A 25,456-nucleotide genomic window follows, 5' to 3' on the forward strand; every position below is an offset into this window, starting at 1 on the left:
ACTGTGAGTTTAGTCATTTAAAACATTCATCTTCAGCCTTTATCCTCTCAGTATCTACATCCAAGTTCTCAATTGCCTGTTTGACATCTATACTGGGGAGTGTCATAAGGACCTCAAAATCCACATATTATACCTTTCCTTCTTAAACCTGCTTCTTTTTCTGAAATGTACTACCCTCATCAATGGTACCACCATCCTTATAGCAAGCCAGAGTGAACCCTTAACGTCATTTTGATCTCTCTCCTTTTTTCTTTCCCAATGACCACATCTCAAACCAGTTCAGGCCTTCATCATCCCCACCCTCAGTTTATGCAATTTAGGGTTGGTGATTTTAAACTCTTTTTAGAATCTAAGACTTCTCTGAGAATCTTCTGAAAACCATGGATCTTCTCCTCAAAAAAATTACACCTGTACAGATTTCTACATGTGATTTCAGAGAGTTCATGAACAACCCCCAAATCCATCCACGGATTCTGTATTAAAAACTCTTACCCTCTAGGATGAATGCCCAGAAAGCTCAAGTGATGTACAGCACTGATAGTCCTGGTTTGGCCAGGCCTGATACAAACAAAGGCAGTAGCGGACTGGCAGCATCTCTTCAATTTGTGCCCCACAGACCTACCTGAAGTCCAGTTTGCACAATCTCTCTACTTCATCTATGGGCTTTTCTATACTCATCTCCTACTTCTCCTGCCTCTATCTTTACCTTAGTTATTAGTGAGCATTATTTACAATTTTTCGATCTTTCTTTTTTTGTCTATCTGTAAAGTCACTACCCTCACCCAGTAGCATCCTCTGTAGTTCCTTCCGTTCCTGCTCCTCCCGTTCACGTGACAGCTGAGAGCTGGTTTTCTTATTCTGCAACATGTTCTCTATATTTTTTCCCATTTCCTCAAAGTCACTGTCTTCAGCTGAGCTGCTGTCTGTGTCAGTTGATAAAATTTCAGTTGATGACAAAACTCTAAAAAGACAAAATAATGTTAAATTAAAAAGAAGGGAAAACATAAGTTTTAAAAAAAGCTAAGAAACAGTTTTAGTTTAGGCAAGAGTAGGAAAGTGAGAAATCAACCTTAAAAGAGAAATATTCAAAATCCACTAAGACATGGGACCCTGAACAGAAAAGCTCTACAAAAGTTTTCCTAGAAGTTCAGTCAACGAGGCAAATTCAAAATATGAAACAGTATAGCAACTCTTTCAGAATTCTTGGAAAAAATCAGCATAGTGGTCATTTTTAATAGGGCATTATCATCCTCTAAACACTAAGCCTCCAAAAAAACCCCACAATCCCCTATCACCACTTTAATGGCTGCCAGGCTCAAGTAGGCCACAAGATTTTCCATGGAACCTAGCTCTTCTTGCCACTGAAAACCTCTGCCAGGCCTGGATGGGAGTAGAGTCTGGGGAAGAATGGATACATGTATATGTATGGCTGAGTCCTTTCACCGTTCACCTGAAACTATCACAACATTGTTAATCAGCTATATCTCAATACAAAATAAAAAATTTTAAAAAGCAAAACAAACAAAAAAACAAAAACTTTGCCTATTCTTTTGAAGGGAGTAGGTACCACAGCACTATCATGAATAGATATCACCCTGAAATCTCAGATACCTGACCACATAGTCACATTTCTAGGTGACCTTCTCTCCCCTATAAAATAATGTCTGAGAACCCCTCCCCTTTCCAGCTTAGATTTTCTGCAGTACTAAAACAACACACTTGTTCTGCAGGTCAAAGATGCGCTGACATTCCTCTTTGTAACGCTCTTGATGCTCAGCCACAGAAAACCTTGATCCACGGGCAAATTTACTCATGGGTCCCTCTCCAGAGCGGGCTTGTTCTGTTGACATTGTGCGTACTACATCGATCACTTCCCAGCGGGACAACTTCTTAATCTACGAGAGAGAGACACACACACACAAATCATTCAGAGATTTCAAAGGAAAAAACTAGGGCACGTGGTTAGAGAGCTAGATCAAAAAAAAAAAAACAAACAAACAAACAATCACCCAAAGCAGGTTAGACAGAAAGCTTTGAGAAAACTAACTCCTGAAGAAGTCTCTAAGATTCAGTCTACCACAACCTAAACTACAAAATTCTCCAGATAGTTCCTAATATCTGCCTCCAAGCTTTCCCCTCTCTATAAAGAGCCCCAAGGAGCCTCTAAGTTTTCCTCTTCCATGCCTACCTCTTCCTCAGGCACACCAAATTTACGTAGAAGTTGCTTGGCATTTTTCAGTGAAAGGCGACGGAGGTCTGCGTCTGTTCCTGTCACTGTCTTCTTCACTGGCTGAGGCTCCTTATCATCCTACCTCAGAAACAAAACAAGGAAGAATCCTAGTAAGCTTAACTCTTTATAGTAGGCATCTAAGATATACTGCTAACATTTCCATGGCTTCCCAGATCCCCACTCATTCATCTCCATTCCTTAACCTCTATTTCTTCCTCCAGGTGATTTTTCACCTTCCAGAAATTCAGACAGTCTCACCTTCTGCTGTGTTGGTTTGTTTGGAATCTTCACATAGGAGAATCCTTCACCACACCCTGTGGGATCTGCCACCCCAGTCACCTCCAGGAGACACTTGCCCTTCATGGCAGCAATGAAAGCCCGTGTGGTGTTCCAAGGAGCAGTGCGAACCTGAGATATGAAAAAAGATTCAGGGGGTGGTGAAAAACATTTGCTCTATGTCTAGCCACACTTAGAAGGTGGGGATAATAACAATAATGTACAATCTGATGCTTTCTTAAACTGTTCACAGAGATCAATAGTTACATAAAGCTGCCTAGGACACAGCCTGTTCTTTTCTATGGTACTTAAATCATGATAATAAATAAGAGGCCAAAGTCTCAGTCACTGTAAGTAGGAATATGTGGAAAAGTGGTACCCCTCTCTTCAGCCCCATATCCCTTGGGTTTGACTGAGAGTTCTCAAAGACAGTGTTGTCCCCACCCTCATGATTTTCAAAGTGTTAAGTTAGACTGATGACCACATTTGATTGTCTAATTGCTCAAACACCTTCTTTAGAATGACCCATATACATACTCTCCCAATTAGATGATAAACATGCTCTACAAAGTACTGGCCCCAATCTCAGCAGCAATAAACCAAAGTGTATTCCACCTCTGCCACAGGTTTGGTCAAAAAGACCTGTCCTCTCCTAGAACCCTAAATGGTGTTTATTGACCACATAAAATAAGCAGGCAGTTAAGACAACGGGAATGTGCTTGTCCAAACAGACCAGAAAAGGGTATACGTGACTAGCTAGCTATAAAGTGGCCAATTCTCTGTTTGAGATGCAATCTTGAAGGTCGTTCAAAAGAATCTTTCATTTCGGAAATTCTGACATCCACTCATTGTTCACTCCAACCTCAAAAGTACAGTACATACAACAATGCTTCTTTACTCACTCTGCCTGACCTCACTGACAAGCATCCACTCATTTAACAAACATTTATTGAATATCTACATGTCAAGCACTACTGTCTCAAGGGCCTAATGTCAGTGAAGGAGAGACAAATAAACCAACCAAATTCAATACTGCATGATCAGTGCCATGATAGGAAAGTAAAAAGTGCTATATGTATACAAAGAAGGAAAGGATGGTGATCCAATCTGAATGAAGGGTGGGAGTGAGGGCAAGAGTCAGGGAAAGGTTCCAAAAGAATATAATTTGCAGATGAAGGTCAGATGATAGAGTGGAGAGGAAATATTCTAGGCAGAGGGAATAACGGTTGCAAAATCCTAGAAAGCAGCAGAAATAAATTTAGAGAACTGAATGAACTTTATTATGTTTGGAGCTTAAGAGTATAAGATGGTCAGTGACAGATGAGAGGAGATGAGAGCTATATTGCAAGACCAAAATCACATAGAGCCTTGTGAATCATGTTATGGATTACTTCCTAAAACAAATGAGGACCCAAAGGAAGTCCTTGAGCAAGAGTGATATGATCAAACTTTTGTTTTAAAAGATCCATTAATTTTTTGACAAACGGTACTAGAATAACTGGACATTCATATGCAAAAAGATGAACCTTAATCTATACCTTGCACCCTAAACAAAAATTAACTCAAAATGGATCTAAACCTAAGATCTAAAACAATAAAACCCCCAGAAGAAAATAAGAATAAATCTTTGCAACTTTGAATTAGATAAAATTTTTGACCTGACACAAAACCCGTAAGCATCAAAGAAGATTTATAAGTTAGACTTCTGCTCTTCATAAGACACTGCTAAGATAATTAAAAGACAAGCCTTAGATTTGGAGAAAATCTTTGTAAATCATATACCTGATAAAGGACTGGCACGCAGAATACATAAAGAACTCTCAAAATTCAAGAAGAAAACAACTAGTTAAAAATAAGAATGGCCAAGAGATAAAATAGATCCTCAACCAAAGAAGATTACTGGATGATAAGCACATAGAAAGATGCTCAACATCTTTATCTATCTGGGAAATGCAAATTAAAACTGCAATGACACACCCACTATAGGCAGGCAATAATAATAATAAATGGAAAATAACAAGTGTCGACAAGGATGTGGAAAAACTGGAATGCTCATACACTGCTAGTAGGAATGTAAACAGTGTAGCCACTGTGGAAAGGTCTGGCAGTTCCTCCAAAGGTAAAACAGAGCTACCATACAATCCAGCAATTCCACTTCTAAATATTTACCCAAGGGAAAAAAAAACAACATATGTCCATATAAAGATTTATACATGGATATTCATAGCAGTTTTATTCATAATAGCCAAAAACTGGGAACAACCAAAATGTCCTTTGACAGGTGATTAAACAAACTGTGGTATGTCCATACTATGGAATATTATACAGCAATAAGAGTAACAAACTATTAATACACACAACCATCTGGATGAATCTCAGCATAATTAGAGTGAGGATCACAGACAAGAAAGAATGTATACTTTTAACAAATGATACTGGGAAAACAGAATACTCACATACAAAATAATAAAGATGGACCTTTACTTTATACCATATACAAAAATTAATTCAAAATGAGTCAAAGACTGAAATGTAAGAACTAAAAATGTAAAACTCTTAGAAGAAAAAAAACAGAGAAAAAGCTTCCTGACACTGGATTTGGCAGTGATTTCTTAGATGTGGAACCAAAAGCACAGGGACAAAAGTAAAATTAGGTAAACTGGACTAGACAACATCAAAACGTAAAATTTCTCTGCATCACAGGACACAACGAAGTGAATGAGAGAAAGTATTTGCATAACATACACCTAAAAAGATGTTAACATCTAGAATATGTAACTCCTACAACTAACTCAATCACAAAAAACAACCTACCCAATTCAAAAATGCGCAAGGACTTGAATACATGTTTCTCAAAATAAGACGTACAAACAGCCAACAAGCACATGAAAAGATTCTAACTATCAGGGAAATGCAAATTGAAACACCACTGAGATACACCTCACACCCATTGAGATAACTCCTTTTCAAAAAAACCAATAAATAACAAATGCTGGTTAAAGTGTGAGGAAACTGGAACTCATACATCATTGACAAGATGTAAAACAGTGCAGATACTTTGGAAAACATTATGGAGGCTCCTCAAAACACTGAAAATAGAACCACCATATGATCCAGTAATTCCATTTCTGGGTAGATATGCAAAAGAATTGAAAGCAGGGTCTTGAAGAGATATTTGCATGCCCTTGTTCATAGCAGCACTATTCTTAACAGCCAAGACGTGGAAATAATACAAATGTCCATCAATGTACAAATGGATAACCAAAACAATATTCCGTGGTTTGTGTGTATGTACATATATATCAGAGATTACTCAGCCTAAAAGAGGAAAGAAATTCTGACACATGCTACAACATGAATGAATATTAAAAATATTATACCAAATGAAAAAAATCAGTGACATAAAAACAAACACTGTATGATTCCACTTAGGCGAAGTACCTAGAGTAGTAAAATTCATAGGGACAGAAAGTAGAATGGTGGTTGCAGGGGACTGGGGGAGGGAAAAAGAGGGAATTACTACTTAATGTGTAGTCGACTTTCAGTTTTGCAAGATGAAAAGATTTCTGGAGATTGGCTGAACAATGTGAATGTACCTTAACACTACTGACTACACACATAAAGGTTTAAGATGATAAATTTTATGTTACGTGTATTTTACCACAATTAAAAAAAAAGAGTACATATAACAGCATGATTCCATTTATCTAAAACTCTAAAAAATACAAACTAATCTGTGACAGAAAGCAGATCAGTGGGTGTCAGAGGACAGGGAGGGTTAGAGAGAAAGGAGGAGAGGGGAGAAAGAGATTTTAAAGAGGCACAAACTTGTGGAGGTGACAGATACACTCATTATCTTGTCATGACAATTTCACAGGTATAAACATGCATCAAAACATACCAAATAGTACACTTTAAACATGTGCCATTTACTGTATGTCAATCATCTCAATAAGCCTTTTTTTTTTTTAAGGATAAATGGGATATACTAATAAAGATTAAAATCTCACCTCATCATCAATCTTCATCTGGAAATCTTCCTCATTTTCCTCTTCTGGAGCAAAAAAGGACTTCTCACCATAGCCAGCGTCCTGGAAGAGGACAAATCTGTGTGTAAGTCAATCGATAAACTAGAAAATGCAAAGCACAATCTTCACCAAATACCAAGTACAGAACACCAACGCACAGTTTTGCATCGAGAATGAAGTCTGTCAAGTCTTAGGTATATCTATCACCACTCTACATCCTTAAGCTAACATATGTGGCGAGTTAAGGCCCATGAGGAAGCTGAACAGAGATACTCAGTAACTCAGTGGGACACAACTGTGCTGTCCCACCCCAGCTAGATCTTTCCTATTTTGGCCTAATAAGAACATTATGCTTCTCCCAACCACATGTCCAGCACCATCAACATCTCTGCCCCCCTGGAAGGCTGTGGAAAACAACTAAGAAGCACTTTGCTTGCTTATACATCTGTCTTACAAAGACTAGAGATTAAAGCCATCACCCAAATGAATGAGCAACCATTTTCAAAGCAAACAATATTCCCTAAGTCCCTCACTAAGCCTTCCCACTGGCATTTATCTACAATGTAGTTTACCCCAGAACTGGTATACACGGAGTACCTTATACAGTTTGACTTTTGAAATAATTAGTAATCATCTAGTATGCATCATTCCTAAGCTAGTGAGAAAAGTTCTTAACCCTCATCTCTCTGAAAAACACCCACAGGCATAGGTAGTGCCTAAAAGGAAAGTGTTCACCTTCAGTCGCTGCTCTGCAGCTATCATGCTGTAATAAGCACAGCACTGCTCTGGAGACACCATAGCCCTGATCTCCTCTTCAGTTGGTAAACGAAAATCAGACTTCAGCACCCACCAGTTTGAGTCCATGCCTAGAAAAGATAAGAGAAAATGAGACCATTCGAAATTCCAAAGGCCCTTTCCTTGCCATTAACAGGAATAGCAAACCAAGACTGAACCAGGCAATGTCCCAGAAGGTATCAGGCCTAGCCAGTCTGAATGTCTGGCCAAGCAAAGCCCTGCCGCTAGGTTTCTGACATCTAAGACATCCACAATCAAACTGAATTTCCTGACCGGCAAAATTAAATTAGCAATCAGAGCCTCCATAATTAGAAGATTTGCTACCTCCTTTTGATGACTTCAATTTTTTTTTTCTATTTTATTAGTTGTATGCTTATCCTTTAACTGGAAGCCTTAATCCTTTCTTGGAAAGAGCAGAGAGAACATATAATCAGTCATAACTGATGACCTGTGCGTTTGAAGTCAGCACAGAGCTTTAGCCTCTTCCGGATGCTGCTTTCTGAATGAGAAGGAAAGGCTTTTTTTATATCTTCCATTCGGATCCGCCGTGGGCGATCTTTACTCTTCCAGAACAGGCGATAGATAAAAACCTGTTCAACATACCAAATTTTTTTTTATTTGGCAAAATAAGGATAAAATTCCTCACTAGGGCCCCTTCCCCTGCTAAGCACGTAATATGTTTTATCTTCCCTGATATGCCCCCAAATCCAAATATCCTTTTATGTACATCCAGACTCCCTCCCTATCCTCTCGTTCTTACCTGGAGAAAGTCTCGAATATGAGTATTGGCCCTTTTGGAGTTGGGCCCAGGAACTTCAAACAAAGGGCACTGCTGGCCAACCACAAAAATATCCACTAATTCCCGAATATAGTAACCTTGTCTTGTGCGAATGATAAGGAAGTCAGTCTCTGGCATCTTATGAAGATAAATTGGAGCACGAAAAAGGTTGTTCTCAAATGCCTAACAAAAATAAAAACACAAAAGTAATATAAAGAGAAGCCCTGGAAATTTAGTAAACTCATGAGAACGGAAAATCAAGCTTGTTGGCTCTTCATCCCCATTATGCCATCTAAGGTCTATCGAGTAACATAAACAAATTAAAATATGGAATATCAAATGGGATTAGACAGATAATTTTTTACCCACTGGTCACCTTTAAGAATCAGTAGTGGGGAAACTATAGGATTTGACACTATAGATGACACTGGCTGTGCTAGCTCACTGTATGATGTCAGATAAGTTACTTAATATCTATGAGCTCAATCTTCCTCATCTACAAAATGGAGATACTTAAAACTCCTATACTCACAGGATTACTATGAAGATTACATCTGAAAATCACTTTATAATCTAAAAAGTATCATACTGCTTATCCTAGACCCCAGCAGAGCCCCTGACATTATACGTGAAATCAAAACATTTGTTAAGTAAATTAATTTTAAAAAAACAACTAATGAATTAGAAACTGTGCTTAAAAAAAGACAAACTAAAGATGCAGGATAAAAACATTTGAGCTTGTTTAAGTGGTAGGCAGATGAGGATGAAACTGTCATTAAGAACCTGTCATTAAGATTCTAAGGAAAGACTTCTCAAAAAAGTCAGAAAAGTAGATAGAAAGAGGGAGGATCTTCAATACATAGGTGTAGAAAGAAAATTCTAAATGTGGAAAAAGAGTCACAGGGGAAGATGAAAAAGGATATCTGAGAGACTACAAAAGTAGCCACAAAAGGGTAGGGACTGGTAGAAAACTTCAACAGAAAGTTACAGGGACAGGAACTCTAGGAACAGTATGAAGGTGATACTCAAAATCTGGTGGAAATGGACTATAGATGCAAAGGATTAAAAAAAATGTGCTTTGTAGATGCTTTAAGAGAATAAGCAATAGAAACAATGGGATAAACTAGGTACAAGAACAGTTAAATTGGTTAAGACTGCCAAGGGAAATCGGAGAAGGCAATGGCACCCCACTCCAGTACTCCTGCCTGGAAAATCCCATGGACGGAGGAGCCTGGTAGTCTGCAGTCCATGGGGTCGCTAAGAGTCGGACACGACTGAGTGACTTCACTTTCACTTTTCCCTTTCATGCACTGGAGAAGGAAATGGCAACCCACTCCAGTATTCTTGCCTGCAGAATCCTAGGGACGGCGGAGCCTGGTGGGCTGCCATCTATAGGGTCACACAGAGTCGGACACGACTGAAGCAACTTAGCAGCAGCAGCCAAGGGAAATAAACTGGGGAAGGGGTGAGGGGGAAACAAGGTAGTAGAGTGCTAAAGATTTCCTCACATCGTTCGTGGACCTCTATACCTTCCCTTAACAAAGTATGTACAAGCTAGGTTACCAGAAGGTATTTCTATACCCATCAGAACAGAGAGGGGAAAAACCATTTCACTATAGCTGGGGTGTGGTTCAATACTCAAAATGACCACAACTAATATATTCAAAACACACCAATCTTATACATACAAATTAAACATTCATAAATTAACTATAGTAAATTATTAATCCAGTTGACTTCCCTATGCCACCCAGATGTTTTTGGACTTCTTACCACTATGTATTTCCAAAAGATTATTTCAAATTTAACTTATAGAATAACATAATTAGGAGCCAGTTTTAATAAAAAGATGCAAAAACAAATTTTTGGATTATAATTTTTAGCTTATACTGTTCCTTCCCATACTTTAGTTAAATAGTATCTCAATCAAATAGAATTGGTTCTTTCTGGGCTGACTAGCTCACCTGTCAATTTCCTTAGGAAAAAGTTATAGCAGGAAATAATTCCTCACCTGCAGCAATTGTCCAGGATGGAGTGAGCCTAGAAAAGGAGATGTATGGCAGTAAACAGTTTCTCCATATTTACAATCTGGGGCTCCAGGATCTTTTCCGGGTTTCTATAAGGAATGCAACAGACCCAGTTACTATCCTAGAATATAATCAATAAGCCTAAATAAAACATTCCATGAGCATAGTATTCTGCTAATATTACTAACTGCAAAACAGATACTATTCCTTTCTCCCAATCAAATTCTAGTATTAAAAAAAAATATATATATATATATGTTCACAGAATATTTAACTACAACTATTTATTAACAACAAAGGTTTTTCTCAGCAGACTCACCCGCTTATAGTAGTTTTTTATCTTGGTTGCCATGCCAACTTGCATCATTAATGGTCCATTTTCCTCACTATATTCTGCAAGAATAAGATCTCCATCTTTGCCTGTGAGGTCCTGAGGTGTGCGCATGAAAAACATCTCTCCACCACCTGAAGCTTGCCTCTCTTGTTCTCTCATCTGCCAAGAACAAGGAGAATACAGTACAGCTACTGACAGGACAATAATTACACACAGTGATATTGTTCATTGAGACATCAAAAACTTTACTTGCCTTTTTTTTCTATTTTATTGCAAAAATGTTTATGCATAAAGTCAAAACTATGAACACTTATTATCCCACCACTTATATATTTATATTTTACCATAATTGTTTTAGCTACAACAATCAATAGATTTTGCTGAAACCTTTTTCCTTTTTTTCTTTTTGGCTGAGCTGGGTCTTGGTTGCTGTGCACAGGCTTTCTCCAGCTAGAGTGAGTGGGGACTACTCCTTCACTGTGGTGTGTGGGCTTCTCATTGTGGGTGACTTCTCTTGTTGTGGAACAGTGGCCCTAGAACACGCAGGCTTCAGTAGTTGTGCACAGGCTTAGCAGCTCTGTGGGATATGGGATCTTCCCAGACCAGGGATTGAACCTATGTCCCCTGCATTGGCAGGTGGATTCTTAACTATTGGACCACCAGGGTAGTCCAAGAACCATTTTTTAAAGTTGCAGTTATCATGATATTTTACTGTATTTTCACATGCATCGCCCAAGAATAAGGATATTCTCCTAAATAACCACAATAATATTTTATCACTTCTAAGAAACAGACAATTTCCTAAAAGCATCCAATATCCAGTCCATCTCCCCCATTTGTATTCCAATGCCTTTTATAGCTTTTTTTCCTAACCAAGATTCAATCATACCTTTGCCTTCTTTTTGATGTGCTTTAGCAAGGGCTGGACTGAGTGGGGACCTGGCTGAGATAGTGCCCCAAAAGAGTACTTCTTCAGAGGTGGGCGATGGAACTGCCGGAGTTTGATGGGCCCCATGTGGGTAGGAAAGAAGGGCTGCCGTAATTCCACAGCAGGAATTGAATGCTGAGATAGAAATATAAGGGTTCAAATTGAACTCCAGTCAAAGCAAGATTTACTCATGTCTACACCAAAACAAAGCAGTGGTTCCCATTCACCACAGAAAAAAATGCTACTTTTACCTGAATAATATTTCCTCCAAAGGTGCCTCGAAGACCTTGTTGTTTAGGGTAGTAATATTCATCATTGGAGAGATTCCATGGATCTTTCACTTCTGGTTGAGACATGTTCTAATGATAGGTTATCAAATAAATCTTAGTCAGACTACCCTTCTTCATTACCTCTCTTTGTTCTTCTAAACACCAAATCCCTTTTCCCTTCACAGACCTGCTGTGGTTCCTCCTTGATGACTCCTGTTTTTCCTAACAGAATTCGACTCTTCTTCAGAGATGATTCCTTCTTACTCTCCTTGGAGGGAGAGTTAGAAGTAGCCTCTTCCTTCTCATCCGGAATTTCTGAGGAGGAAACAAGTCACCCTGGAGTTGTTATCCCTGAACATTCACCTTTCCTACCGACACTTTTGCAATTCCTAACCAGATTTTCATCTCCCCCAAGACCACTTCTAGTCTAACCAATCAAACTACACTCCTGACATCTCCAAGGTACCACTTTCCAACATTTCTACGTTATGAGTTTTCCCTAAAACAATACACAATATTAGAAACTGACAGCCACAACTTTGCTGTCTCAAACTGCTATCTACTTCCAGTCTTGACCTTCCCAATCCTTCTGATTTCCTCCTGCCTGCTGACATTAGCACAGCAAGCTATCAGTTACGGAGAAGGAACACTGACCCAGCTAGTACCATACCCAAAATGAGGTTCTCATCATTGGGATCAAGTGTCAAAATAGGAGGCTCCAAGAACCGGGGCATGGCCTGAGCATCCCAAATGATATTGTCCTCCCAACGTCCATATACCAGCTCCTCATTGTCAATGGGAAAAATGGAGTACCAAGGCTTGTCATCATCCAGTGCTGCTGTAAAACCTAGTCAAAACACGAGGAAAGAATAAACAAAACATTTCCTGCTCCCTTCAACTCTAGCAAAGGGAAAAGGAGTAAATGCTAGTAGTTACTCACGTAGCTACTGAAAAGGAACCTACTGGAAACAGTGTATTTCTCACTTTTAAAAAATGTTGAAGACAAAAATGTTCACCGCAATATTTTTTATAATAGTCAAAATTTAAACAACCAAATATTTAACATCAGACTGATTAAACAAATTATGGTAATAAATAATATGGTAAGATATGCTAACAATAAGTGTAATAAAGTATATTTAAAATACAATAATAACTAAAAATTATGAAGATATCCATATACGACTACTATGTAACCAATAGTGTTTATAGATAGACTGGAAGGAAAAAAGAAAAAAATTATTTATATTTAAAAAATAAGACATTTTTGGTTTTCCACTGAATTACAAAAGAAATCCAGATTAACACAAGAAAATTTGGAAAAGACAGAAAAGATATAAAGAAAACTGCACAGCTGTCTGTGATCTTACAAACTAGAAAGAACCACTGTGAATCCCATGGTATTTTCCCTTTCAGTAAATTTTCTGTTTATATAGTGTGTTTTTTTTTCACTTATGCAAACAGGATATCAAATATGCCACTTCATATCTGGGCTTTTTTTTTCCATTTAAAATGAGTTTCCCCTGTCATTAAACATTTTTACGAAGAATTTTAAATGACATAAAATAATATTAAGTAAAAAGCACAACACGTAAAACTGCCTCTAGGAATAAGCTCAGCTACATACACATACAAGATAGAACACTGAAAGCAAAATACACCAAAAAGGTAGAGCTGATAGTCTCTAGAATTACCAGTTATTTTTGACACTGCACTGTATTTTCAAAGTTTTCTACATTAAGCATAGCATACCTTTTTGTGTGTGTACATGTGTATTTAAGGAGGGAAAAAGCAAATTCTAGAATGATAAAGGGGCCTTTGGAAACAAAAGTAGACTATAAAGATAAAAGCATTATTATATCTCAGAAATATTTTTACCTTCAAAGTACTTTTCCAATGAGAAATCAGAGTACATCTTAGCTCATTAATAGTGTAAAAAAAAAAAAATTACAGACTAGAATCAGGGCTCAGATCCAAAACATTTCACTGTCCGTCAGCAGCAAAGATCACAGCTAAGCTTACTTAGGATGACTGAGGTGAAAGACAGTGTACTGGACACAGTGGGCACAAATGCAAACCTTGTTGAACATTGTAAGCCATGGCATTCCTAGTCATGCTGGAAGGAAGCCAGCCTGCCAGGCTAGCACGCTGTGGTTTTGTCCCTTTGTGTTTGACATCCTCCCCATCCCAGATGATATCGTCCTCCCAATGCAGTTGTGTCACCATCAGGAAGTTTTCATCAGCCAGAAGATCGGTGCCACTGCTTTCTTCAGGTATCCTGTATTCCTATGGAAATAGGGGAAGAACAACAAATCCCTGAATGGTCACTGGTCAGAGTTCCCACTCCAAATCCCACAACAGATACATCAGATACATCAAATGTGGTCCTGACTTGAGAGACGCACCTGATAGTGAAGGAGTATCTGCCTCCTCCCACTCCTAGTCTGGCAGAACATTCATTTCACAAACAAGAATCCTTGCAATAGGGCCAAGTTGCCAGGGCGATATACCACACCAAACAAAAGGTTTAGATACCTCAATCTCCCACCAAAGAAACCCTACTCAGTGTCTCCCCAATTGAAAAGTAAAGTAATACTGATAGGGCTCTGGGCACAGTGATTCCTTTCTTACATACCGTGTTGCTTACGTCCATCACTCGACATTTCATCACAGGTTCCTGTTCCAGCTTTCTTAGTTTGAAGCCATAGTCAAACCCACTGCCATCTTCAGGGACACCCAGCATATCATACCACAGTCGAGCAGGCCCATAACGCCACTCAGCCACTCTTGGTTTGGTGTCTGTCACTTTATCTGTATCTCCAGTTGATTGGGAAAACTTGGATTCCACAGGTGCCATCATTGTGATCTGTAACAGAACAAAGTAGAAGGGGAGGTAGACATCCTGATCCCAGATGCCCTAAGGCTATAGGGAGTTAACAGGCAGGAAGGGGAACTTAGAGGAGCCATAAGGATGATTCTTGAAAAGGACTAGGGTTAAAATGCAAACAATGGAGGTGTATCATGGCACCCTCTGCCTATCATTCAACTTTCCTATTCACCAGTATATCACCATCTGCCTGCCCATAATACTTCTCTATTACAACAGGGAAGGGACAGCTACTAGGACTGAAATCATGATTACTTAATGATAATCAGCATAGGACACTAACGTGTTACTTTCAATTTGGACATAAGCTAGGAAGAACTCATTTGTTGCCCTCCTGGGTCTTAATTCCAGATCTCTATTTTGCCTACTTCATCATCAGAGAGACACTGCTCTGGAGGTGGCGGTGGGGCATAGTCATAGTTCCACAAAGACTTCTGGCTGACTTCTGATTCTACTGAGCACTCCATCTCCTGGATCTGCTCTTCCTGTATCAGTTCACGGTGTTTCTTCTTCCTCTTTCTCCGAGCACTGCGCCAAACAGATGGGACATTCTTTCCTGGTCCAAAAAGACGTAGGAAGCGCAATACCTAGAACACAAAACATGTTTCTATGTAAGAGACCCAATGTCAGATAGGAAGACAGTAGCTCTGAGCTAGAACTCCTTTGAGAAGTCTACTCAACTGTGAGGGAGGGATCAAGAAATGCCAAACTCAGATTTACAACACCAACAAAGAAAGTAAAGTATTCCTTAATAATTTGCACTAGTTTTTTTAAGATGGAAAGGACAATTCCTAATGAGAACTATATAAACCACATGTATTAATATGATCAAGGCATAATAGTTTAAAAAAAAGACCCAATACAATATCACTGAATAAGGAAATCTTTACTTTCTGCTCATTCTATATTCAATATCTCAACAACACAACTCAGTATTTACAAGAGGGCAGTGATTTGGAATGTGGGCATTCTCCACCGAAAGTACCTTTCCAGGACGAAATTCTGGGAAAAGTTCTGTGACACTCGGCAACAGCTTGGTGGCATCGTGCTGCATAATCCCAGCCAATGGTAGGGTCAGCTTTCCATCCTCAGATTCTGTCTGTGTTGCTTCCTGAGGTCCCATCTCAGATTCTGAGTCAGAGGAACTACTGAAGTCCACTTTCTCTGAGGCCAAAGAGGAAGGGGCAATGATGGAGGGCAAGATGATGCCTTCTCCATCTTCAGACACTGCAACAAGGAAGAGAAACCCCTTTGGCATGTAACCGTGAGCATATTTCCTCAAATTCAGCCAACACCCACTCTATAGGCTTAAGCATGGCTCAATGGCAGGGGATATAGTTCTAAGCACCCAGATTACTAGGTATGCAACCCGGAAAACTCATTCCAACTCATTATCTCCCACCATCCACAACTCACCTTGTACCTGGTACCCTGGGGTTGTGATGAGAGAAAACAAAACACTATTACTACATTTACTACTTTCTGTATTAGGTTAAAGAAATGTGACCAATAGAAAAATTACATAACACTTTGATACCAATCAGGCCTTATCATGTCAGATTCAGGGACCCATAAACTGGAAACATTTAAGCCCACAGGGAAACCATGAAATTATTTAGCGTAGAACAAGATCTAAGATACAAAGTTATCAAATGCTATTTAGCCTGCAGACTAAAAAGAAAAGGGCTTAAAACTCTACTAGGAGACATTTAGGTTGACATAAGCCTCAAAACACTAGAGATCAAAGACACTGCTCTTCCCCAACCTTCACAGGATTACTTACCACAGTTGCAGACATAGGAATAGGTGAGATAAGTCCCTGCCTTTGAAATCTCTGAATCTGACCGCTGACTGTAAATGATTTATACCCATTCCAGGTGCCTTCTCATTTAATCATTTTTTAAAGAGAATCATCTAGACAGGTAGTTTCCAAATACCAGTACAGATCAGTTGCATCAAAAATTACTTAAGGAAATTCTCTGAAATCCCTGAGCTCTACCCCAGATCTTCTGGATCAGATGCTCCAGGGGTGAGAGCCAGAAACCTGCAATTTTTTGAAGACTTGAGGTGACTATGATGGGCAGTCAGATTTGAGAACCACATCAACCTAAACTACTTTTCTTGAGCCCATGTTAAAATACTGTTGTCAAATGTTTAAAATTTTCCCTTTAACACTGAAATTTGAAAATTGTATGAATCTCTTGTAAAAGTTGTATCATTTCCTAGCCGCTTAATCTGAATAGCCTCCTGTGAGCATGCCATAAATCTGGATCAGAAATAGAACTTGCTCCTTAGATAAAAGTAAGTCTGACTCTACTTACCACCAGCAACTGCATCCTGGTCCTTATCCTTTTTCATTGGTCCTGGAGGTGGAGGTGGAGGAGGCATCAACTTGCAATCAATGTCTTCACAATCAGCATCATAGTCATCCTCATCATAATCTAATAAAACCAAGAAAGTGATTTCAATATCCAGAATGTCACACAACAACCTTGAGCTCCCTTGTCACTCAATATTTTAAAGCATCATATGAAGAACTATGCAGATTCCTTGAGAACACACAAGAGGTGCAGCTTCTGCCTTCAGAAAGAGATGACATTGTATTGCCAAATGCTGTAGCACTATGTATATCTCATATAGGAATTTAGGAAGCCCCCAAGAACTATTTATTAATAAAACCTCTGCTCTTTCTCCTGGTCAAACACTGTTTCTTTTCAACCTGCTCAACCTCATAATTAAATTTAACAATCTTCTTTCTCTGTCAGTTTAAAACTGGACTTTCTTCTCACCTCCCAAGTCTTTGACACATTTTTTTCTGTCTGACTCCTGTAGCCTGTTATTCTTTCCACTAACCTTCAACCACTGGCATCACTCAATACTTAGTCCTGAACACTCTGCTTTCATTCCTCTATAAAATTCTTCATTCCCTTTATCAAGAATCGCCTTTATCTAGACTAAATCCAAACCTGTATGTCTTGCCCTGACTTAGCCCCTCTACAATTGTACTGCATGTTCTGCTGCCTGAAGAGCCTTTCCATTCAGATATTCAACAATTATACTTCACTATCCCACTGAAATACCCTTCAACTCTTTTTAATTCCTTTTTGTTACTATTAATACTACCTCCATCCTCATTTTCCCAGCTTACGATTTTAGCCTCTGGTCTCCTTCATCAATCTCTTACACCCGACACACCTTCTCCAATCAATCATTAATAGCAGACATTAGGCAACTTCTATTCACTGAGCTCCAGGTATTATGTGCCATGTATTTTTAGTTATTTTATCTATAATACTCCCAGTAATGCTACAAAGTAGAAATTATTCTGAGCTATAGAAGTTAAGTGACTTCCTTAGGGTCATATAATTTTAAGCGACAAAGTCAGAATTTAAGCCTGGGTTAACAACAAAGTGTCTTTCCAACACACTTCCTCACTTACCAAGTCCTACTGATGTTTTATCAGCAACTCTAAAGTCTGACCCTGCCTATCATTTTCCACAACTGTCACCCTACTCCAGACCTTGGTAACTTTTGGTAACTTTACATCTAGCTCACAAAACAGTCTCTCAATTAGTCGGCCTCTTTACCCTTTTCCTTTATTATTTTTGGCTGCACTGAGTCTTTGATGCTTTGTGCGGGCCTTCTCTAGTTGCAGCACACAGGCTTATCATTGTGGTGGCTTCTCTCATCCCGAAGCAGGCTCTAGGCATGCAGGCTCCAGAGAAAGAGGGCTTCAATAGCTGTGGCATGTGGGCTTACTTGCCCCAAGGCATGTGGGATCTTAGTTCCCTGAATAGGGATCAAATCCATGTTCCCTGCATTAGCAGATGGATTCTTCATCGCTGAACCATCAGGGAAGTCCCCCTCTACCCTCTTCCTAATCAAAATCCCAAAGCAACAAGTATCACATTTCATTTTCATTTAGGAAGGAAAGACAAGTAACATTTAAGGAGCTCCTACCATGACACTGTTCTATATAGGTGATTTCATACCATGTGATAATGAACTTAAATTCCCACCAAAGTCTTATTAATGAGGTAAATATTAACACACATAAGCAGACAAGAAAATTGAGGGATTATTATAAATGAGAAATCCAAGCCTCAGGGACTAAGCAACTTTCCCAGGGTCAAACTAAGTATGGAGTTGGGATTTGAACCTATAACATTCTGACTCCAAAGTCCATCTTCTTTTCATTATACTACCCTGCCTCTCATTCAACAATCTATATCAGATTACAATTCTTTACAGCACAAAACTCCAAGTAATGTGTACATAAAGGTGCTGTCAAATTGCTCTATGGGCGACTTCCCTGGTGGTACAGTGGTTAAGAAGTGCCTTCCTGGATCAGAAGAATCAATATAGAATCAATATAGTGAAAATGGGTGTACTACCCAAAGCAATCTATAGATTCAATGCAATCCCTATCAAGCTACCAACAGTATTTTTCAAATAACTAGAACAAATAATTTCACAATTTGTATGAAAATACAAAAAACCTCAAATAGCCAAAGCAATCTTGAGAAAGAAGAATGGAATTGGAGGAATCAACCTGTCTGACTTCAGACTATACTACAAACCTACAGTCATCAAGACAGTATGATACTTGCACAAAGACAGAAATACAGATCAACGGAACAAAATAGAAAGCCCAAAGATAAATCCATGCACCTATGGACACCTTATCTTTGACAAAGGAGGCAAGAATATACAATGGAGAAAAGACAATTTCTTTTAACAAGTGGTGCTGGGAAAACTGGTCAATCACTTGTAAAAGAATGAAACTAGAACACTTTCTAACACCATACACAAAAATAACTCAAAATGGATTAAAGATCTAAACCTAAGACCAGATACTATAAAACTCCTAGAGGAAAACATAGGCAAAACAGTCTCTGACATAAATCACAGCAGGATCCTCTATGACCCACCTCCCAGAGTAATGGAAATAAAAGCAAAAATAAAACAAATGGGATCTAATTAAACTTAAAAGCTTTTGCACAATGAAGGAAACTATAAGCAAAATGAAAAGACAGCCTTCAGAATGGGAGAAAATAATAGCAAACGAAGCAACTGACAAAGAATTAATCTCAAATATACAAGCAGCTCCTGCAGCTCAATTCCAGAAAAATAAACAACCCAATCAAAAAATAGGCCAAAGAACTAAGCAGAAATTGTCAGCAGATGGCTGACAAACACATGAAAAGATGCTCAACATCACTCATTATCAGAGAAATGCAAACCTAAACCACAATGAGGTACCATCTCATGCCAGTCAGAACGGCTGCTATCAAAAAGTCTACAAACAATAAATGCTGGAGAGGGTGTGGAGAAAAGGGAACCCTTTTACACTGTTGGTGGGAATGCAAACTAGTACAGCCACTATGGAGAACAGTGTGGAGATTCCTTAAAAAACTGGAAATAGAACTGCCATACGGTCCAGCAATCCCACTGCTGGGCATACACACTGAGGAAACCAGAATTGAAAGAGACACGTGTACCCCAATGTTCATCACAGCACTGTTTATACTAGCCAGGACATGGAGGCAACCTAGATGTCCATCGGCAGATGAATGGGTAAGAAAGCTTTGGTACATATACACAAAGGAATATTTCTCAGCCATTAAAAAGAATGCATTTGAATCAGTTCTAATGTGGTGGATGAAACTGGACCCTATTATACAGAGTGAAGTAAGTTAGAAAGAAAAACACCAATACAGCATATTAACGCATATATATGGAATTTAGAAAGATGGTAACGATGACCCTATATGTGAGACAGCAAGAGACACAGATGTAAAGAACAGTCTTTTGGACTCTGTGGGAGAAGGCGAGGGTGGGATGATTTGAGAGAATAGCACTGAAACATGTATATTATTATATGTGAAACAGATTGCCAGTCCAGGTTCAATGCATGAGACAGGGTGCTCAGGGCTGGTGCACTGAGATGACCCTGAGCAATGGGATGGGGAGGGAGGTGGGAAGGGGGTTCAGGACAGGGAACACATGTAAACCCATGGCTGATTCATGTCAATGTATGGCAAAAACCACTACAATATTGTAAAGTAATTAGCCTCCAATTAAATAAATTAATTAAAAAAAAAAGAAATCTGCCTTCCAGAATCAATATTGTCAAAATGACTATACTACCCAAGGCAATCTAGAGATTCAATGCAATCCCTATCAAATAATCAATGACATTTTTCACAGAACTAGAACAAAAAAAAAAATCTCAAAATTTGTATGGAGACATTAAAGACCCTGAATAGCTAAAGGAATCTTGAAAAAGAAAAAGGGAGCTGGACAAATCAGACTCCCTGACTTCAGACTATACTACAGAGCTACAGTCATCAATATAGTATGGTAGTGGCACAAAAATAAAAATATAGATCAATGGACCAGGACAGAAAATCCAGAAATAAGTCCATGTACCATAGAATCCACCTTCCAATGCAGGGAAGTGAGTTCAAGCCCTGGTCAGGGAACTAAGATCCCACATGCCACAGAGAAATTAAGCCTACGTACCACAACTAAGACCTGATACAGCTAAAAATAAATAAATAAAATAAATACCCCACCCCCCCAAAAAAAGAAAGAAAGAAAACCTGCTGGCCAATTCCCTTCACACTACTTATTTCTATCTCCAAACATTTATGAAGCCATGTTACCAAACCAAAACGTCCTGCTGCTCCTCTCCATCAAACATTATCTTTCAAAATTCACCTCCATAAAGCCTCTAGAATGACTTATACCTACTTCTAATTATTCCAAAGAAACACCCTTGTAAATCAAGCCATGTGAAGGGGCCAATGCCAGGGAAGGAGGAAGCTAAGGGCATAGATGAACGTACCCTCAGAAGACAAGATAACTTGGAAATGAGTTTCCAGAGTACCAACACTATCAAATACAGCATCCTCCTTTTCCAGGAAGTCAACTCATACAACCCAACTAAGAACCCCTTATCTAGCCTCTTCTTACTATCCCTAGCCACGACAACAAATCCAAATCTGAAAATTATAACATTCCCTGAAAATCAGAGCTGCTACCACCTTCCCCTCAGTCTGTCAGGATGCTAAAACTAATAGCTATGCTCTGACTTAGCTAGTCTGGCAGCCTTTCAGAACTAAATATAGCATTCTATACAGAAATATGAGCTAGCAACTGGTTTATGTCTTCTTATTATGAATAATTATGTTTGGCATTCGTTTATTTTGCCTTTCCCAAATGATAAAAATATCCCTGCAAGTAAAGCTTGTATTTTCTGTTTTTCTAAGTTACTTCTTGTGTATATAGTGCAGTTAATCTCTTTATATAAGAAGCACTCAGGGACTTCCCTGGTGGTCCAGTGGCGAAGACTCTGTGCTCCCAATTTAGGGGGCCCAGGTTCGATTCCTGGTTAGGGAACTAGATGCTACATGCTGCAACTAAATATCAACTAAAAATCTTGCATGCTTCAACAAAGACTGAAGATCCCAAGTGCTGCAACTAAGATCTGGCACAGTCAAAAAATAAAAATAAATATATTTTAAAAAGAAGCACCCAAATCCATTAACTGACTCTGAAGAAACTTAAATTCAGCTGTTTACCAAAGTTTTGCCTACATTTCTCGCAAGCTGAAATCTAATTCAAAGAAATGGATAATGAATAAACAATGAACAACTTCATACAAAAGTCCCAAGATAGTATAGGGCAGTGGAAAGAATGAACTATGACCAGAACCGAGCTCCTCAAAAATCAGAAAATGGATTTTATTATCTTTGTACTATACTATCACAGTTTATAGCATATAATGGGTGCTCAATGTCTAATAAACTGAAATGTTTAATTAGTCAAGGCCTGCCACTAGCTAATTATAGAATTTTTAATAAAGTTCCACATTTTATTAAAGTTCTCTAAAGTTAAAGTCTATCTATGATGAGGTTAAGAATAAATAATCACTAAAACCCCTTCGAGCTCTACCATTCTGATTCTATAATGTAGCACCTTATACCAGGAAGGAAAACCAATGTTGTGAGCAAGCATTAAGTGCACTGTGTCAGCATACGGGTAGTGAGTGATCAACAGAAGCTGAACCAATAAATACATGTGCTCATTTATATATGAACTGGATACTTAATCCTTCTTAACTACCAATTCCTTGAGGGCAAAGACTGAGTTCAAATAGCATCTAAATTAGTACTGTGAACCCCACAGGAACTCAAATACCAGATGATAAGGAGGAAAGTCTTATCATTCTTATTTGGCATTCACCAAAAATTTGGGACTAACCAGTATGAGGAATAAAAGCCTAAGTATAATAATGCTGCCCCAGAGCACAAAAAAGGATAGCAGCTACTTGGAACTCAGCTGACAAAGGCAGAGAAGCAAAGACATAAAGAGCAGGAAAAATGACAGAAAGCTTAGATAGAAGCAAACTGAACTACACAGCAAGAAAATGTACTAGGGGCTTCCCTGGGAGTCCAGTGGTTAAGAATCCGTCTGCCAACGCAGGGGACTCTAGTTGAATCCCTGGTCTGGGAAGATTCCATATGCCTCAGAGCAACTAAGCCTGTGTGCCACAACTACTTGCTCTAGAGCCTGTGAGCCGCAATTATTGAGCCCATGCACCACAACTACTGAAGCCTGTGACTAGAGACTGTGCTATGCAACAGGAGAAGCCACCACAATGAGAAGCCGGCGCACCACAACTAAGAGTAGCCACTGTTTACCACAACCAAAGAAAGCTGGTATGCAGCAACCAAGATCCAGCACAGACAAAAAATAATAAATAAATAAATCCTTTTTAAAAAAAAAAAGAAAAAAAAGTACTAGAATGCTCTTATTGATGGCACTGAATAATCACCTGCATGGCAAAGAGGCTGCAAGCTCCCCATTGTCTGCTGATATCTTCGGCTTTCATCTTCTGCTACCTCGTTGATGTCTGAATAGTCTACAGCATCTTCTGTACTCCTGACCCATCCTATAAATAAAAGTGGGGGGGGTAGATCTAAACAAAGTGCCAGGAACTCTCACTCCCTTAGATAATTCCCACTGAAAAGTACATGTACAGTAAGTGGCTAGCTTCCTCCCCCACCATACTCCCCATGACCCAGACTCACCTTCATCATTTACCAGGGCAGCATCAGTACCAGTCAATTCTTCATTTGCTGTGAGTTCAGTTATCAGGCTGCCCAGCCCCAAAGCCCCCAGGCCTGCCAAGTGCTTCTTACACTCCTGAAAAAGGGACAAAAACAGAGTCAAAGACAATAACTAAACCTAAGTTTCCCACACCATAAGGTTTATTTCCAGATCCACAACAAAGTTATAAATCCATATAAATGACTCCACAGCATGCTAAAAGAAGCATCACATTTGAGAACTGTGAAGTACATCTTCCACGTCCACATTGATCAGATATAATACATCATATTCAATTTCATCACTATCCTTTAAAGTAACATAAGGAAAAATTATTCAAGGAACCACTGCCAAGACTAAATAAATTAAATAGCAGATCTGTGAATAAAGTCTAAGAAAACAGGTAATTCCGACCAGAGAAAACAAAGCAAGAACTTTATTGTTATCTTTACCGTGTGTTGCAGGGAAAGAGGAATACTGGTATTTTCTCCTTGAGAAAATGAACTTAAATGAAGATAGGTTTAAGTGTCGACTGGGCACAGGAAACAATTTCATGAATGTCAGTGAATGGTGGAAAAACTGTAAGCAAGTGCACTGGGACCAGAGGAGCCTGCCCTGGATGGTCTGAACACTGGCTGTTCTAAGAACTGGGGCCTGAACCATAGGATTTAGTGCCGGTCTGTCCTCTCGCTTTAGAGCCATCTCTAATCAGTGATGTCACAAATGCAGACAGTTTCAAGAATCTCCAAGAAGATTCTCATAGCAACGATTTGAAAGTAATCTCAGTAGCTTAGGCTATTTTTCCTCCAAAGCCACCCATATCAGCGCCGCTTGGCCTACCGTTTACCTCTTGTCCCCACCCTCGCCCAGAACTGAGCCCCCTCGCTCTCTTGCTAGTAGGCTGTTACTACATAACCAACTAGCAAGGAAACCGCTTCTCTCTTCGCGTACGTTAAGTGCGCCCTCTCACTAAGGGAGGGCCACATCGTCCTCTCTTCTAGTTTCCTAAGTACTCTCAACTCTCCAAGCACCCTAAACTCTGCTCACACCACCTATTCCTCAGCCGGTCCACCCTCTAGCTCTATGCCCACGCTCATCCCCTCACATCGTCCAAGACGCTTTCTCCCTCCAGCTGCCCGGCTCCATTGATGTTGCCGAAAAGGAAACCAGTTAAAGAAAATGGGCCGCCTCCAGCGGAATCTTCATCGCTATCCGTGTCTGACATGATGGCGGCAGCAGCAGCAGCAGCGGCAGCAGCAGCGCTGCCTCGGCGGTTACGGGGGACTGCAGGGCACTGCCTTGTCCCATAGCCCGGAAATAAAAACCATTCACCCGGAAGTAATTCACTGAGTTCCTGGATACGACCAACTCCCACCGGAAGCGGAATAAAGAATCGAGGCTGGATCTATGGAAAACCATTGGTCGAAGAGAATGTTTGGCCCCTCCCGCCTCTGCTAATCTGCGCAGGCGCCGTCTCAGTACCTTAGGAAGAGCGACGGATCTTCCTCCAATCAGAAGGTGATTCGTGGGTCACGTGACCTACTTCCTTGTTGCCACGCTACAAGACACGGGAAGTGAGAATTAGAACCGTTTCTTCGGTTCTGTGGACTTCCGGGACGGCTCAAGTGGTAAAGAATGTTCTGCCTGCAATGCAGAGACACAGGAAACGTGGGTTCGATCCCTGGGTTGGGAAGATTCCCTGGAGGAAGAAATGGAAACCCGCTCCACTATTCTTGCCTGGAATGGACAGAAGAGCCTGGCGGGTTACAGCCCATAGAGTTTCCAAA

General features: G+C 39.5%; 1 protein-coding gene across 24 annotated transcripts in view; it reads right to left on the reverse strand.

Annotated features, from left to right (window-relative positions):
• The window catches only part of TAF1 (TATA-box binding protein associated factor 1), a 72,177-nt gene extending 47,239 nt beyond the window's left edge, over nt 1-24,938 (reverse strand). For 11 of the 24 annotated variants that reach the window (XM_081566219.1, XM_081566205.1, XM_081566216.1 and 8 more), the window contains exons 1-22: nt 24,775-24,938; nt 23,651-23,765; nt 23,395-23,511; nt 16,874-16,993; nt 15,538-15,779; nt 14,921-15,139; nt 14,301-14,531; nt 13,744-13,951; nt 12,336-12,512; nt 11,853-11,980; nt 11,648-11,755; nt 11,358-11,531; nt 10,454-10,627; nt 10,119-10,223; nt 8,090-8,290; nt 7,778-7,919; nt 7,270-7,400; nt 6,517-6,597; nt 2,489-2,638; nt 2,189-2,308; nt 1,720-1,895; nt 783-961 (exon numbers count right to left, since the gene is read on the reverse strand). In XM_081566219.1, coding sequence (XP_081422345.1) covers nt 783-961; nt 1,720-1,895; nt 2,189-2,308; nt 2,489-2,638; nt 6,517-6,597; nt 7,270-7,400; nt 7,778-7,919; nt 8,090-8,290; nt 10,119-10,223; nt 10,454-10,627; nt 11,358-11,531; nt 11,648-11,755; nt 11,853-11,980; nt 12,336-12,512; nt 13,744-13,951; nt 14,301-14,531; nt 14,921-15,139; nt 15,538-15,779; nt 16,874-16,993; nt 23,395-23,511; nt 23,651-23,765; nt 24,775-24,894 — 3,418 coding nt within the window. In that variant the 5' untranslated portion in view covers nt 24,895-24,938. Of the gene's footprint in view, nt 1-776; nt 962-1,719; nt 1,896-2,188; nt 2,309-2,488; nt 2,639-6,516; nt 6,598-7,269; nt 7,401-7,777; nt 7,920-8,089; nt 8,291-10,118; nt 10,224-10,453; nt 10,628-11,357; nt 11,532-11,647; nt 11,756-11,852; nt 11,981-12,335; nt 12,513-13,743; nt 13,952-14,300; nt 14,532-14,920; nt 15,140-15,537; nt 15,780-16,873; nt 16,994-23,394; nt 23,512-23,650; nt 23,766-24,121 lie in introns of all 24 variants that reach the window. The other 13 variants (XM_081566210.1, XM_081566201.1, XM_081566214.1 and 10 more) reach the window with 6 other exon arrangements.
• Between the last annotated feature and the right edge of the window lie 518 nt (nt 24,939-25,456).

Source organism: Giraffa tippelskirchi, chromosome X, assembly GCF_054371585.1.
Source record: "Giraffa tippelskirchi isolate mGirTip1 chromosome X, T2T-mGirTip1v1.2.pri, whole genome shotgun sequence".
NCBI classification, from domain to species: Eukaryota; Metazoa; Chordata; class Mammalia; order Artiodactyla; family Giraffidae; genus Giraffa; species Giraffa tippelskirchi.